Source organism: Nelumbo nucifera, chromosome 5 (assembly GCF_055504915.1).
Source record: "Nelumbo nucifera cultivar China Antique chromosome 5, China Antique-T2T, whole genome shotgun sequence".
Taxonomy (NCBI): Eukaryota; Viridiplantae; Streptophyta; class Magnoliopsida; order Proteales; family Nelumbonaceae; genus Nelumbo; species Nelumbo nucifera.
The window spans coordinates 60,094,211-60,108,034 of record NC_142653.1 but is presented as its reverse complement, the minus strand read 5'-3'; the positions used below and the strand labels follow the sequence as shown (position 1 = coordinate 60,108,034).

Below are 13,824 nucleotides of genomic sequence, written 5' to 3'. Positions count from 1 at the left end.
TTCATCTCAACCTCCCAAGCAATAATATCAGTATACTACCCACAAAGAAGGACCTCTTCTATATATATAACATTCAAGTAAAGGGTGTAATATTGCATATTCCACTAGTGACAGATTTTGGTTTCTATCACAGACCGTGTATTCTGGGGTATTTCCTTTGTCTGACAAAGTGTTAATCCTATTACAATGATTATCTATGCAAGTGTTATTCCAAACTATTCCAATATACCTTAGTATTTGACCCTAAATGGATTTCATTAGTAGGTATATCAAAAGTGGCTTAGTCCAAAACATAGTGAAGTATCATTTTCAAGTTTGGGGTTGAATTCAACTTTCTAGTTTTTTTCCATATGTCTCCAAGCTCCATGGCATAACTAGAAATGGTCCATATTTAGTGTTTCACTAAACACCTACTTAATGTACCTTAGATCTAACCCTAGTAATTTAGACAAATTGCTCCATGAATTTGCCAGTATAATAGTGTCAGCCATGATATGATAAATTTTCCATGTTTACTAAATGGTTGAGAACATTCAAAGGTGACATGAGTTCATAAATATCCAACATAAGGGGTAAAACATAGAAATACATCAAAATATATATATATATATATAATAAAAATGTTCTGATCTTATTCGGTAATAAATATTAGATTACATCAGTCTAGTTGGAGCTGATGCATACACTAACACCCACTTGTAAAGGGGGGGGGGGGGGGAGAAGATAGAGGAAAAGTTAACGTATTGCTGGTGGTTCTTTGAGAATTCAGCCATGAAGTAAGCTCCAAATCAGTTGGGTGTTCACACCAAGTGCAAAATGTGGCGACACCCCGACTGGTCCAAATGGTGTAGATCAAACAACTTTATAGCAAACTTTGGAAATGAACTTTCTAGAAGAAGAAAAGCTTCCAGAAAAGCTATAAATAAGGGTCCTTCTTTCTCCCCATACAGACTTTGTGAGTCCCTATAAATGCTTTTTTCAGTCTCTAGAAACTCCCTGCAAAAACCCTTCTTAGATCCCAGATCCAAGATATGAAACCTCTTTCTTTGTAACTCTCTACTACTCTTAACCTCCTTCACCTCACAATCTACTTTCACATAGACATCTATAGTGTCGAATCCCATCCCTCTACATGAATATTTAATTTTGAATATCCGAGCCCAAAGTGCTTGGTCTTCAATAAGAAAACACCATGCCAGTTTCATAAGAAAAGAGAGGTTAATCCAACGTCACCGTTTAATATCCAATCCATCTATTGTCATTGGTCTAAATATTTGATTCCATGCCATGAGATGAATCTAAGAATTCTCACTCTTAACCCGCCAAAATTGACACGTTATTTTTTCGATGGAGTACCACACTATTTTGGGTAAGAGAGAACATCTGCCATCTAGTAGATGGGAAGAGTAGAAAGAGTGGTCTCACTCAAAACAGTGCGTTCACCCTGCGATATAGAAGCGTTCCAACTCTTCAACTTTGAGTGGAATTTGTTAATAAGGAAACCCCAATGTGCTTTCTTGGAGCAAGAGCCAAATAATGGACCACCTAAATAATTTCATGCTTACTAGTAGTCCTAACACTAACATGCACGGCAATCTCTCATGACTCCTATGTATACTAGGGCTAAATAGATAGAAGATTTCACATAGTTCCAAATTGCCCTGAGCCACTACAATAATCATCAAAAAGAATGCCTTCCAACAGGTGGGATATAGAAGTTGATATAGAGGGAGAGGGAATAGAATGAGCTAAAATGTAGTATTCAAATTGCATTTCTACTATCTCAATAGAAGTTGATCGAATTCACAAGGTGGGATATAGAAATAGACAATATTCCTTTCTTCTTTATGAGATCATTCCTTTCAATTCATACTATCAGGATAGAGAAATAAATACTACTGTATCATACAAAAAACTTCATGTGAAGGTGAACCACAAGAAAGTCAGACAGGAATTGGACTAATGTCGGCAGTCTTAGAGTTGTTGGAAAACGAAGCCACCATTTAAATCACTCAGCAACCAAGATTAAACTATGGTCAAAACCAGATACAGCTTGCAGAAGTTCAAAACCTTCCAAGGATTCAACCAGAGCAGGTTCAACTTCATCAGCTGAGCTTCCTAACCCAAGTCTTCCATTTTTTCCACAACCCCAGGCCCACAGATTCCCCTTGGAGGTGAGAGCAATGGAATGTGCGCGCCCACCAGACACTGAAATGGGTATTTCTCCTGCTAGTCCCTCTGTTATTGCCGGGATGTGCTCTGGCCCAGGCCTTCCAAGCTGAGAGCTCCTGTTCCATCCCCACGAGACAATGGCTGTTGTGGGCTCTCCATCGACCTCGGATCTCGGAACCTCACAGACTGCCAAGGAATGTCCAAGGCCTGATGATATCGACAGTGGCCGAAAGGGCATATCAACTGGCAGCAACCACGGACCTTCATTTGATCTGCCCAACTGACCGTATGTATTGTTTCCACCACTCAGAAGGGCGTTATTCCCTGAAAACAAAGCCCAATTTAGCACAAGCACTTGCACAGAAGTCTCATATAGGCATATACACAAACAACTTACGGCAAAGGATCAGAGAATGGTCAAGCCCACACGCAATATCTAAGACGGGAACACCACGGAGTTCCTCTACAAGACGAGGCTCCCATATGATGGACATGTTTTTCTCTGCATTCATGTCCTCCAAAACTTGCTTCTCCGCCATTTCCAGAGCTGAACTGGAGAGTTTGGGTGGTACGGTTGTAGCTCTGGAAAGGCGAGGGGACGTGGACTGCTGGACTTCAGCTTCTTTCCCAATCAGCCCCAACCTGCCCTCTGCACAATAACCCCATCCAAACAATTGTCCATCCTTAGATAGGGCGAGAGCATGACCCCACCCAAGTGAAACCTGTTTAAGAAAAATAAAGCAAATAAGAAGGGTGATTCTAATTCATCATAAATAAATAATAACCAGTTCAGGGACGTACCTTCACAATGTGATTTGCTGCAAGTGCTTCGACCCTGCAAGGTAGCACAGCTTCGGTTATACCTTGACCAAGGCCTAGTTGGCCGCGCTTGGACTTCCCCCAGACCCACACTGAACCGTCCTCGCCAATGGCTGTAGATACAACACCAGATGCAAATGCAGCTCTAGTTCTTACTCCATTCAATCCCAGTACTTTCTCTGGTCTATTCCATGATTCTCTGCTATACGTGTCGAATGCACAACATCAGCAAAATCTAGCTTTCTATGTTTAGTATTCATCTATCAGAGGGAAAGAGAAATAGAGAACCTAGGAGATGAAAGACCTCGGCCGAGCTGCGCTTCATTGTTTCTGCCCCAAGCCCAGACCTCACCTTGAGCAGTCACAGCAAGGGAGTGGTAGTGGCCGGCACCGATACTCAGAACATCGTCCGGCAGGCCTTCGATCCGTGTGGGTTCATAGGCATCTTCTACTCCCGCTGTAGCAGCCAAACAGGAACCCAAACCCAATGCACCTTGGCTGCCATCTCCCCAGCTCATTACCCCAAACGCTGCTCTTCTGCATTTGCTGCTGAAAACCCTAAAACTTCTTGTAATTACCCTCCCACCTCTCTCCTTCGATAACAACGAACCTAACATCATTCTGTGATTCTGTCCCCTCCCCTCCCCTCAAGTAATGTACGGTTCCTAGCGATCTAATTAGCTCCTCAATTACATAAAACAGGACTGTGAATCGTGGGTAAATCCATCTTGCCGGAAAGGTATAATAGCCAGAGAGAGCGTCAGACAATCAAGAGCGGAAAGTTGCGCACATCGAACCCGGAAAGGTATGAATGAATCAAATGATATCGACAATAGACATGCAGAAAGTTGCGCACATCTAATCTCCGCTTCCAGGAGGTCAGAAACTCTATTCAATTTTCCACCTTTAACCACCAGAAAATTTCCATTGTAGTGAACACACAAAACCCAATTCGGATCATCTGTCCCGTAGGGACAGAAAATTTTCTGTCCCATCCAATACTTTTCGACCACGTCATGTTCGCCCACTCACTTCGAAACTAACGGAAAATGAACGCTAACGGGTGGTGTGGACTTAAGTATTTATCAAATTTGTTTAATCCTTCTGACCTCCTCCTTTCTTTTCATTCCATCGTTCCCAAATTCCGCCGCCGAGTTCTTTCCATTGTATCTGAGCTGCTTTCTCTCTCCCCAGGACACGCTACATTGTGACGCAAATTGCAACCCTCTCCCACCGCTGCAACCCTCTCCGATGCTGTACTCCGACCACTTCAAAACCCTCCTCGCCGCCGCTACAACTCCCGTGGTCCATCATTCAAACCATTTAATTACTAAGCCTGCAGAGATCTGAACACCATTAAATTAAACATTGGGTTCTGGGAATTAGCCAACTGGTTTCATCTAGTAATTCCAGCTTTCTTGCCTATTGAATGGTCTTCTTTAATACTGAAAACTTCAAGTACAAAATTCCTGGGTTCTTCGTCACGAGCTTCCCCAGGAATGAAGTCGATCCATCGGGCATATATATTCGGATAAGATCTAACTGATCGACCACAGTGTAGTATATGACGAGATAAAATATGAAAAGAAAAAACAGGAAAAAAAGACATCATCATGAGGGCTTACCTCAGTTTAGAAATTAGAACTTTCTCTTTCTGTTCATATTGAACGGTAGATAGAGATCATGCAACATGCATTTTTGCGTAGTACTCAAAATCATGATGAGTTCTATCATCTACAAAATATATCATATCGTTATATTGGTGCAACTTGGTCCAAATTTCATCTTGGAATAAGCTCTTGTTAGTTGAAAGCTTGAATCACATGTAGCTACGCACTCTATATTAGTGGTGAAAGGTAGGACTTACCATTCTTTCATTTTTCCTGCAACTTCTTCGGATGTGAGTGCTTTGAATGGTTGGTAGTTAAAAATTAGTCTCTCTGTGTATGGCTCAGACTTAGGATTAATGAAAAGTCTTTTTCTATATATTCTCAAGATCTGCTCAAACACAGATGGATATCAAGTGAATAAATTTATGAAATTCCTAAATCTGATTGCTTACTCTCTCTAAGAAGAAACGCCTGTAAACTCAGAAATTATTAAAAAGGCTCTGTTTGGGAAGAGTACAAATACAAATTAAAATCTACAGGACAAATACAAGGTTTAATCTTTGCCATCCGTTGTTGAATCTGTTTCAATCGGTGTATTATTTCAGTTTCTAATATGAATTCAATGGCTGTAGGTTGGGATTTGGTCACAAAGATGATTTTTTAACGATCACGGTCGGTCTGAAGAACGAAAGTCCTAGCACATAGAGGGAAAACCTAAAATGGCGATGTACAGCAGCAACATCGTATGTGGGACACACGTTACCAGTGAAGGTGCAGGCCGATGTTGAGCTTCAGACTTCAGCTCCACTACTCCTGGTCGTCTCAGCGCTCAGAACAACTAACTTAAGGGGAAAGTCAATTAATGTAAAATTAGATGTTAACCTTTGAATTGAGACTTGGGACATCTCGTGGATCGGGAGATATACGTGATGGGATGACTAGAACCGTTGGATCTGTATTAAATTTCCTTATAATTTTTAATAATTTAAAGAGGAGAGAGGCAATTAAGAGTCGGTGCCGGAGATGCCAGTGCTGGTGTGTTAGAGCCGGTGCTAGAGGGGACAATGAGATATTCCATCGAAGCCGATGCTGGTGCCGGTAGTGTTGGAAGTTATAATAAGGGTAAATTCGGTATTTTTGAAAGTTATAAGTCATATAATACACATTTGAATGGTATTTATGACAGAACATTAATGGTAAGGGAAGTATTAGTCAATTGTGAGAAAGAGTAAAGGTTGCATTAGTCAATTTTCAAACAGTAAGGGTACACTTAGTCAATTAGCTAAACTATAAGGATAGTTTAAGAAATTTACCATTTTCTTTATCAATCATCTAAACATTGACAAAAAATTAACAATCTTAAATTTTTTTCTCTTTTATTCAAGAAAATTGGGGTCTAGAATGTCATTGCGACGTAACCCCAACTTTCTTAAATAGAAGAAGAAAAGATTTAGGATTGTTATTTTTTTTTTGTCAACATTTAGATGGTTGATAAAGAAAATTAGATGGCACTCGAAGGGCCTTTGTATCTTTTTCAAAAACCACTTAATAGTTGGTTAACGGTAGGTATTAGATTGACATGTTTTGAAAATTCGGATATTAAATTGTCATATTTTAAAGTTCGGGGATCAAAGTGGCACAAGGCCCAAAGTACAAAGAACTAATCAAAAATTTTCTCTAATAATAATAATAAAAGGGAAATTTTCTTAAACTATTCTTGTGATTTAGTTAATTGATTAATTTTACCATTACTGTTTATATATTATATTAGAGTAACTTTTAAGTTTTTGGATGTGACACCATGTGACAAATATTTTTTTAAAACCTAATATTACCTTTTGCCCTTCTTTTGTAAGACGGATAAAAACCTCCGCTCGTAAACAAGACTATTACAGTCTCTTGTGATGGTTTGTTTGTTCTTTATAAACGACAACAGAAAATTTCAGTTTTCTTTTCATATACAAATTTTACTTTAAGATCTTCACTGCTAAAGCTTCCATGGTTTTGGGTTCGAGAACCGTGGCTTGGACCTTGTAAGATATCAGCTAGATGCAACAAAATCCTCCATTGTCCTCTAAAATACAAAAATGATTCTAGTTGAACGGAAACAGGCACCGGGACTTGGACTTGTAAGATATCAGTTGGAAGCAATCGAATTCTCCCAAGCATGAAGTTGGAGGCAAACCAGATGCCAAGATATCAGTTGGAAGCAAACCCACTACTGTAGCAGTAGGACGGGAGAGAAGATGTCTAGGCTCCGTTTTCTTACCAAAACATCCCCTTTTCCATCTTCCATGAGGTCTATTGGTTTCTTTGACTTGTCATCAATGAATTTTGTGCATTTTTCGGGAGCCAAAAGATCTATCATTTCCTCATTGTACAAATAGAAATGTAACCTTCATGTTGTACTTGGTGTTGCTGCTCGGATTAGAAGAGGGCAACGAGGTAAATTCACCTCCAAGTTTCGAAAGCAGGTTAAAGGCTTTGAGAATTCAGAGGAGGGTAAGCAGAGGCCGAGGACTGTAGGTTGAGGCGGGATGCTCCCTTCTCTATACGCTAGAAGCCGAGGGTTGCAGGTCGTCGGCTCGGTGGCGAGATTCCTGCAGATCCGAGGTACTGCAAAACAAGAGATGTCAAAGGCCTCGGGTGGAAACCCAAGGCGGAGGCTCCGACGCTCAAGTTAGTACGAGGTGTAAGGTGGGGGAAGGTGCAGACGAGGTCTAGATGGTAGTCCTCGGATGCACTGGGTCCCCAAGAGTAAATGCTAATGAAGAGAGGTAGGTGCAATGATTTAACTCAAGGCACTGGAAGTAAATGACAGAGATGTATCTGAATTCCGGGATCTAGATCCCTTGTCAAGGGAGAGTTACCTCATATTTATATTTGAGCGAGTTGGAGGTAGGTGGAGATGAACGCACCAGATGAGAGCCGTACGAAGTCAGGCGACAGGTCCTTGCGAGTACGTCCAACTGCTCCGCGGTTGGCTCCGTACAAAGGCAGCAGGGCTTCCCCCCTGTCGTGGCTAGTGCTGTCAAACGTTAGTGGGCTGGGCCTCCCAGCTCGTAATGGGCTAGACCTCTCTAGCCCACATCACTTGACCCCCACTCCCGAGGCCGAGGCGAGGCGAGGTCTTGACTTTGGCTAGTAATGGAGATGAGAGTCGAGGTAAGGCCTCGGCTTCGGTCATCGGAAGTAGCGATTGTTATGCCTTTGGATTCATCAGTCGAGGGGTATTCTGCAGTTGCGTCACTTTCACCTCGTATGCGTCTTCCCTCCTCATCCGGTCAAGGATGCGTGTGGCGTGGATGCCTCAGGTTAGCGGGGATGGTTCGTATTACGTACAGTCAGGTCGCGTCAAGGGTCCACCATGAGGAAGACAGTCACCCTAATAGGCGCGCGTTTACCGGGCTAAGCAGTTTGCCTGGTGGGTCACAATGGGCAGGCCCCACGGTTCACCTGGCGGGTTGCATCAGGTGAGCCTCGCAGTTTGCCCAATGTCATTTCGTCTTCCGAGGGCATGCGTTGAGAGGTGTGGTATAGCTGGTCCGCAGAAGCAGAGGGTCCCTATGACCGTCGGATCCGTAGTGATCTGAGTTGTTGCTTGGGCGTCGTTTCATCTTCTGAGGATGAGTGCCAGATGGTGCATTATGGTTGGATGGTGGAAGCGGAGGTGCCTCAGCCGTCGGATCCAGCGATATCTAGGCCGTCCATTTTCATTTAAATAGGGGCCCTGGTGGTGACTTTCCCCGTCATTTAAACTTAGGCGCTTGCTGTCGAGTGAACTTAGCTCCCAAGATCTCAATCCTTCAGGACATTCCTAGGTTCTCAATCCTTCAGGATACCCTGTCTTCACCTTCTTCACCGTCTAGGTAATTCACAATGTCTTTCTCCGACTCCGGCCCTGAGTGCCATGAAGTCCTGAACACCTCGGGAGGGAGCTCTCCTCAAACTCCTTCCCCTCTCTCCTCCTTAGGTTCTTTGGCCATAGCCCCTCCTCTGCGGGAGGTATCTATATTGAGGGAAAGGGTAGCCTTGGGGGGTGCTAAGGGCTGCCGCCGGGGTAATGACTCTCCCCATGAAAGCACCGCACTAGCATCGTTGAGGGAGCCCGAAGGGTCTCCTCTAGCTGAGGAGGAAGATGGTGTGGAGCTCGCCGCTAGACCGGTGGAAGGAAGCGCTGCTCGAAGGGTGGCTGACGCTAGTGGCCCATGCTTGGAGTTTGATAGCTTCTTAGATGTGGGCTAGGTCAAATCCCTGGCGAGAAGATTCTACAAACCCTGGTCCAATGATCTTAGGGTTCTCGACGTAGGTGACCAGCCGTGGACCCCTGACGAGGGGGAAATCTGTGTCTACTAGCATTTTTTAGAGTATGGCCTTAGGTTTCCCCTCCCTTCCTTTGTTTCTAAGTTACTGGAGTGGTATGGTATCACTATCAATCAACTCGTCCCTAATGTCGTTACGACCATCATGGCGATGTTAGTGTGGGCTCGGCTTCAGGACGTGGAGCTAACATTAAAAATGTTTCATGCCATGTTCGCGCCAAGGAAGCATGCTTCCGAGGCTAACATGTATTACTTCCATCCGTGGAGAGGGAAGCTGGTGCACAACCCCTCGTCCGTCCATGGGTAGAAGGACAAGTTCTTCTACGTCTCCTACCTCGAAGGCTAAAGGTTTAGGTCTGACTGGGGGGAGGCCTGTGTAGTCGTCGAAAGATGTCCCCCTCCACTCCGAGATGAAGAGGCTGCTGCCGTGGTTCATCTGCTTGTGATGGGGACATTCCAGGCGAAGTTGTTGGTGGAGGAGGAGGTTCCCCTAGTGTTCACTGGGATTAGCCCTGCCCCCCTCAGTAGGAGAGGTTTTGTAGTCACTTAGCACGCCTTCCACGTCTTCGTCTTGTTATACTAACTGTCTTCTTTTGCTATTCATAGAAGTGCCAATGGACGCTAAGCAACGATTACTCGAGAAGGCCCACACGAAGCAGGAAGGGAAGACGGCAGGGGCACAGATGCCGAAGCGGCCCGACGAAGAGGTTGCCCCCTGTCTTGGCGAAGGGGGGAAATCGACAAGTCCCCGCCAAGGGGAAGCAACTGGTGGTGATGCCCTAGGAGCTCGCTGGTGGGGTGAAGAGGCCCTCAAAGGGGCCAAGAAGTTAGTGGAGGCACCGAAGAAGCCAGCTAGGGGGCCAAGGAGCTTAAGAGGCCCACAAAGGGGGCCAAGGCGGGTCGGAAGAGGCCCGCTATAGACACGCCGAGGGAGAAGCCACCACGGAAGGTAGCCAATGCCAAATGCCCGGTGGAAGAGGTGGCGAGGAGATCCGCGCTTGGGGAGCGTCCATCCGGACCTTCTTCAGCTATACCATCGGTGCAGGAGCTCCCCGGGAGAGCCGAGGGGGCCAACAAAATATTTCTTCCATAGTGACAGCTTTGAGAAGGGGACTCCAAGGCCATCTACGCTGAGGGCCTGTACCATCTGGCCGGGGTAAGACATGTACTTTTTATTATTATTTTTTTGTTGCTCTGTATCTTATGTATTTCCTCCTCTTCTTCCTCCTTATTTTACTAATTGGCTTTGTTGCAGGCCAACCTGCACTTTGTCAGTTTGGGGGACCGAACGAGGCTGGCAATGTCCCGCATCAACAAACTGGAGAAGGAGAAGGACAAGCTCCAGAAGTCCACCGAGGAGAGGTTCCAGAAGGAAAGGGAGAAGCTCCAGAAGACAGTTGCTGCCGCCGAAGAAAAATATCAGAAGTTTAGAAAGGCATTCTTGGGCGAGTAGTCAGTTCGGGAACGCCTCAAGATACAGCCAAAAGTAATGCAGCAAGGTCTTTCCAAGGAGCAGGTGGAGAGAGTTCATCTGGAGAGCGTTGTCTCCGAGGCGGAGAGGTGGGCAGCTGAGGCTGAAGGAAGGGCTGCCGAGGCAGAGAAGAAGGATGCCGAGGCCATGGCATCGGTGGAGCAGTCTAATAAGGCAACAACCGAAGTAGTGGAGGCATACAAGAAGTTCTCTGATTATCTGGATGCGCTCGCAGAGTATGCGTCGGCATCCTACCTTGACGGGATTGAAGACAAGAAGAAGGCACTCCTGCAGGTGATGCCAGATTTTGACATCGAAGGGCTGCATGTAATCCTAGATGCTCCCAATGAAGCCCAAGTTGCTGATGACTCCGCTCCTCCTCCTGTCGGTGGCGAGGCCTAGGTGTGGATCTCCCCCCCCTTTTGTTTTTTGTTGTTCAGCTGTTGTGTTTTGGTTTTTTTATCTCTTCTCTTTCTTTTTTTTTTGTTATTGTACAAACGTTTGGCCTACGAGGCCTTCAAAAAACTTTTTGTAAAGGCAATACAGGAATATAATAATGAATAAAGCCATTTTTTGGATATGTTGTGCCTTTTGTATGTTGTCTTTTTCCTTCTTCTTTCTTCTTTTTACTTCTTCTTCAAAAGGTCCTTGCCCCCCTCCAAACGATGAGACCACAATACACAAAAACATGTATAGTTCGCTCAAAGCATGTATAGTTTCCTTGCACGCTCGCTTTAAGTGGTTAGGGCATTGGGAGCTGAGGTGGGGCCACAAGTCTGAAGTGAGGCTTACCCGGCTCCAGAATTCCTTCAAGTGTTAACTTAGGCAAGGCCGAGGTGACCTGGCACTGTTGCCGAGGTATATAGCTGAGGTACTTGGGAGGATAAGGAGCCGAAGTGGAGCGGCACCATCGGGGTGCTGTTCACCTAGCTCGTTTCCCACCAAGTGTTTTCCTCAGGAAAGGCCGAGGCGTCCCATCGGAAAAGTGTAGGTATCCGAGGGGGTCACCATCCTCTACGGAGGTGACTAGGTGTGTAGGGCCTCGTTCGCCTTGGCGTGTATGCTTCTGGCAAGGTGCTCGTCCGAGGGTCGTCATAGTCTTTTGCATCGGTTTGTGCCGAGTGCTCGTCCCTCGGAGGAGGGTTTCGTATGTCGGCAAGTCGTGAAGCCGAGGGTTTTTGAGGATTTAGGGCACATTCATTCAATATTTGAGGCAAAGAAGATGAACTTTTGCTTCATTAATTCATCACTTAGCCATAGGTAATTACATTTATTGAAAGTACATTCAGAGGTTCTCCGAGTTCCATGTCCGGGGGGCAGGTCTTCCATCCAAGTGTTCCAAGTGAAATGTTCTGGGCCGGGGACTCGCTTGACTTTGTAGGGGCCCTCCTAGTTGGGGCCCAACTTTCCTACTCGGGGTTAGGGGACCATGACCTTTCAGAGGACAAGGTCCCCTTCTCGGAGGTGTCTTTCCTTTACTTTCGAGTTGTAATAGCGGGCTACGCGTTGATGGTAGGCAACTACCCTGATCTACGCCTGCTCCCGAGCTTCTTCCAGTAGATCCAAGTTGTCTCTGAGGGCTTCGCCGTTCTCTACTTCATTGTAGGCTTCGACTCAGAGCGTTGGCTGGCTGATCTTTTCTAGGATTACCACTTTTGTACCAAAGGTCAAGCTGAAGGGAGTTTCTTCTGTGGTCATCCGAGGTGTGGTTCGGTATGCCCAGAGTACACTGTTCAGTTCGCCGCCCATAAGCCTTTAGCTCGGTCTAATCTTGCCTTTAGTCTGTCTAGGATGGTTCTGTTGGTGAACTTGTCTAGGCCATTTGTCTGGGGGTAGCCTACCGAGGTGTATTGTTGTTTGATGCCGAGGGAGGCACACCACTCGCGAAATTTGGCATCATCAAACTGCTTCCCGTTGTCGGTGACTAGAATGTGAGAGAGGCCGAAGCGACAGATGATGTTTTCCCAGAAGAAGCTCTGGATCACCCGAGTTGTGATAGTGGCTAAGGGCTCAGCCTCAACTTATTTGGTGAAGTAGTCCACAGCGACAATGAGGTACTTCCTACTCCCATTGCTTGTGGGAAAGGGCCGAGGAGGTCCATTCCCCATTTTGCGAAGGGCCAGGGGCCGTTGAGGGCTGAGAGGGTTGTTGCAGGTTGATGACATATGTTGGCATGCCTTTGGCATTGATCACATCTTTGCACAAGTTCGGTTGCGCCTTTGTGAAGTGTTGGCCAGAAATATCCAAGTCTCAATGTCTTCTGAGAGAGGGCCCTACCACCGAGGTGGTTTTCGCAGATGTCTTCATGAATTTCTCTAAGCATGTACTCCCCCTCCTCAAGGCAGAGGCATCGGAGGTAAGGCAGGGTGAAAGATCTTCTATATAATTTTCCTTCAAGCAAGGTATAATGGGTTGCCTGACGTCGGAGTCGTCTAGCCTCGTTCCTGTCATCGAGCAGTTGTTCCGTCAGCAAGAAATTGATGATGGGGGGTCCATCCATGATGGTTCAACCTTTATTGGTAGTACTTGAGCCTCTTCAATGGACGACCGAGGTAGCTTCTCCACGTGAACTGTGCGGCCGAGGACCATGCCCGAGGTGCTTGCTAGCTTGGATAGGGCATCGGCCCTCGCGTTGTCATCTCGTGGAACTTGCTGCAGGGTAAAGCGATGGAAATGGCAGGCTAGCTCTTGGACTTTGGCGAGATACTTGAACATGCTTTGCTCTTTGGCTTCGTACTCGTCGTTCATCTGGTTCACCACCAACTGAGAGTTGCTGAAGGCTTCGACGTGTGAGGAGCCTAGGTCCTTGGCCAATTGCAGCCCTACGAGGAGGGCCTCATACTCGGCTTCATTGTTGGATGCTTGGAAGTTGAACCTCAACGCGTACTCAAGGGTTGAGTTGTCCAGGGTAAGGAGGATAAGGCTAGCGCCGCTTCCTTTGGCGTTGGGCGACCCATCAACAAAAAGCTTCCAAGCAGGGGGAGCATCTCCAGCTGGGCGCCCTTTTCCCAGTTCATCTTCTAAGGCCCAAGGGAGAGCTCTATCGAAGGTGCACTCTATCACAAAATCTGCAATGGCTTGTGCTTTGATGGCGGGCCTCGGCTGGTACCATATGTCGAATTCGGAAAGCTTGATGACCCATTTGATCAGATGCCCCGAGGTCTCGGGCATGGCGAGGATAGCTCTGAGGGACTGATTTGTTAACACTATGATGGCGTGAGCTTAGAAGTATGGCCTAAGCTTTCTGGCTGAAACCACGAGTGAAGGCCAGTTTCTCCACTTCAGGGTATCTGGTTTTGGCGTCGCACAGTACTTTGCTGACATAGTATATCAGTTTTTGTGCTCCATCTTTGATTAGGATTGAGCTGATTGCTTCGTCCCCGACTGACAGGTACAAGTATAGAGTTTCTCCTAGGGCCAGGTGGGCCAG

At 45.9% G+C, this 13,824-nt stretch overlaps 2 protein-coding genes across 5 annotated transcripts; both read right to left on the bottom strand.

Annotated features, from left to right (window-relative positions):
- Nucleotides 1–1,816: 1,816 nt before the first annotated feature.
- Nucleotides 1,817–5,449, bottom strand: RUG2 (Regulator of chromosome condensation (RCC1) family protein). 4 transcript variants are annotated; one of them, XM_010243364.3, is made up of 6 exons: nt 4,859–5,449; nt 4,617–4,725; nt 3,280–4,337; nt 2,974–3,190; nt 2,570–2,894; nt 1,817–2,496 (listed from the first exon to the last, which is right to left on the bottom strand). In XM_010243364.3, exons 3-6 carry the CDS (start codon nt 3,609–3,611, stop codon nt 2,009–2,011), a joined length of 1,362 nt encoding a protein of 453 aa, XP_010241666.1. In that variant the 5' UTR covers nt 3,612–4,337; nt 4,617–4,725; nt 4,859–5,449; the 3' UTR covers nt 1,817–2,008. The 4 variants fall into 4 exon arrangements, with proteins under 4 accessions (XP_010241666.1, XP_088743061.1, XP_088743060.1 ...); XM_088886935.1 differs by having other exon boundaries at nt 3,280–4,327; XM_088886934.1 differs by having other exon boundaries at nt 4,617–5,449.
- A 7,411-nt stretch (nt 5,450–12,860) lies between these two features.
- Nucleotides 12,861–13,565, bottom strand: LOC148791661 (uncharacterized). The gene has a single exon (XM_088888278.1). The coding sequence runs from the start codon at nt 13,563–13,565 to the stop codon at nt 12,861–12,863; it is 705 nt and encodes a 234-aa protein (XP_088744404.1).
- Nucleotides 13,566–13,824: the final 259 nt, after the last annotated feature.

Excerpts from the sequence above, each read along its gene's own strand:
- RUG2 (XM_088886934.1), bottom strand. The coding sequence starts at position 3,611 with ATGATGTTAGGTTCGTTGTTATCGAAGGAGAGAGGTGGGAGGGTAATT. Across the intron at positions 2,895-2,973 it reads CAGCAAATCACATTGTGAAG|GTTTCACTTGGGTGGGGTCA; the intron begins GTACGTCCCTGA and ends TTTCTTAAACAG. Across the intron at positions 2,497-2,569 it reads CCATTCTCTGATCCTTTGCC|GGAATAACGCCCTTCTGAGT; the intron begins GTAAGTTGTTTG and ends CTTTGTTTTCAG.
- LOC148791661 (XM_088888278.1), bottom strand. The coding sequence starts at position 13,565 with ATGCCCGAGACCTCGGGGCATCTGATCAAATGGGTCATCAAGCTTTCC.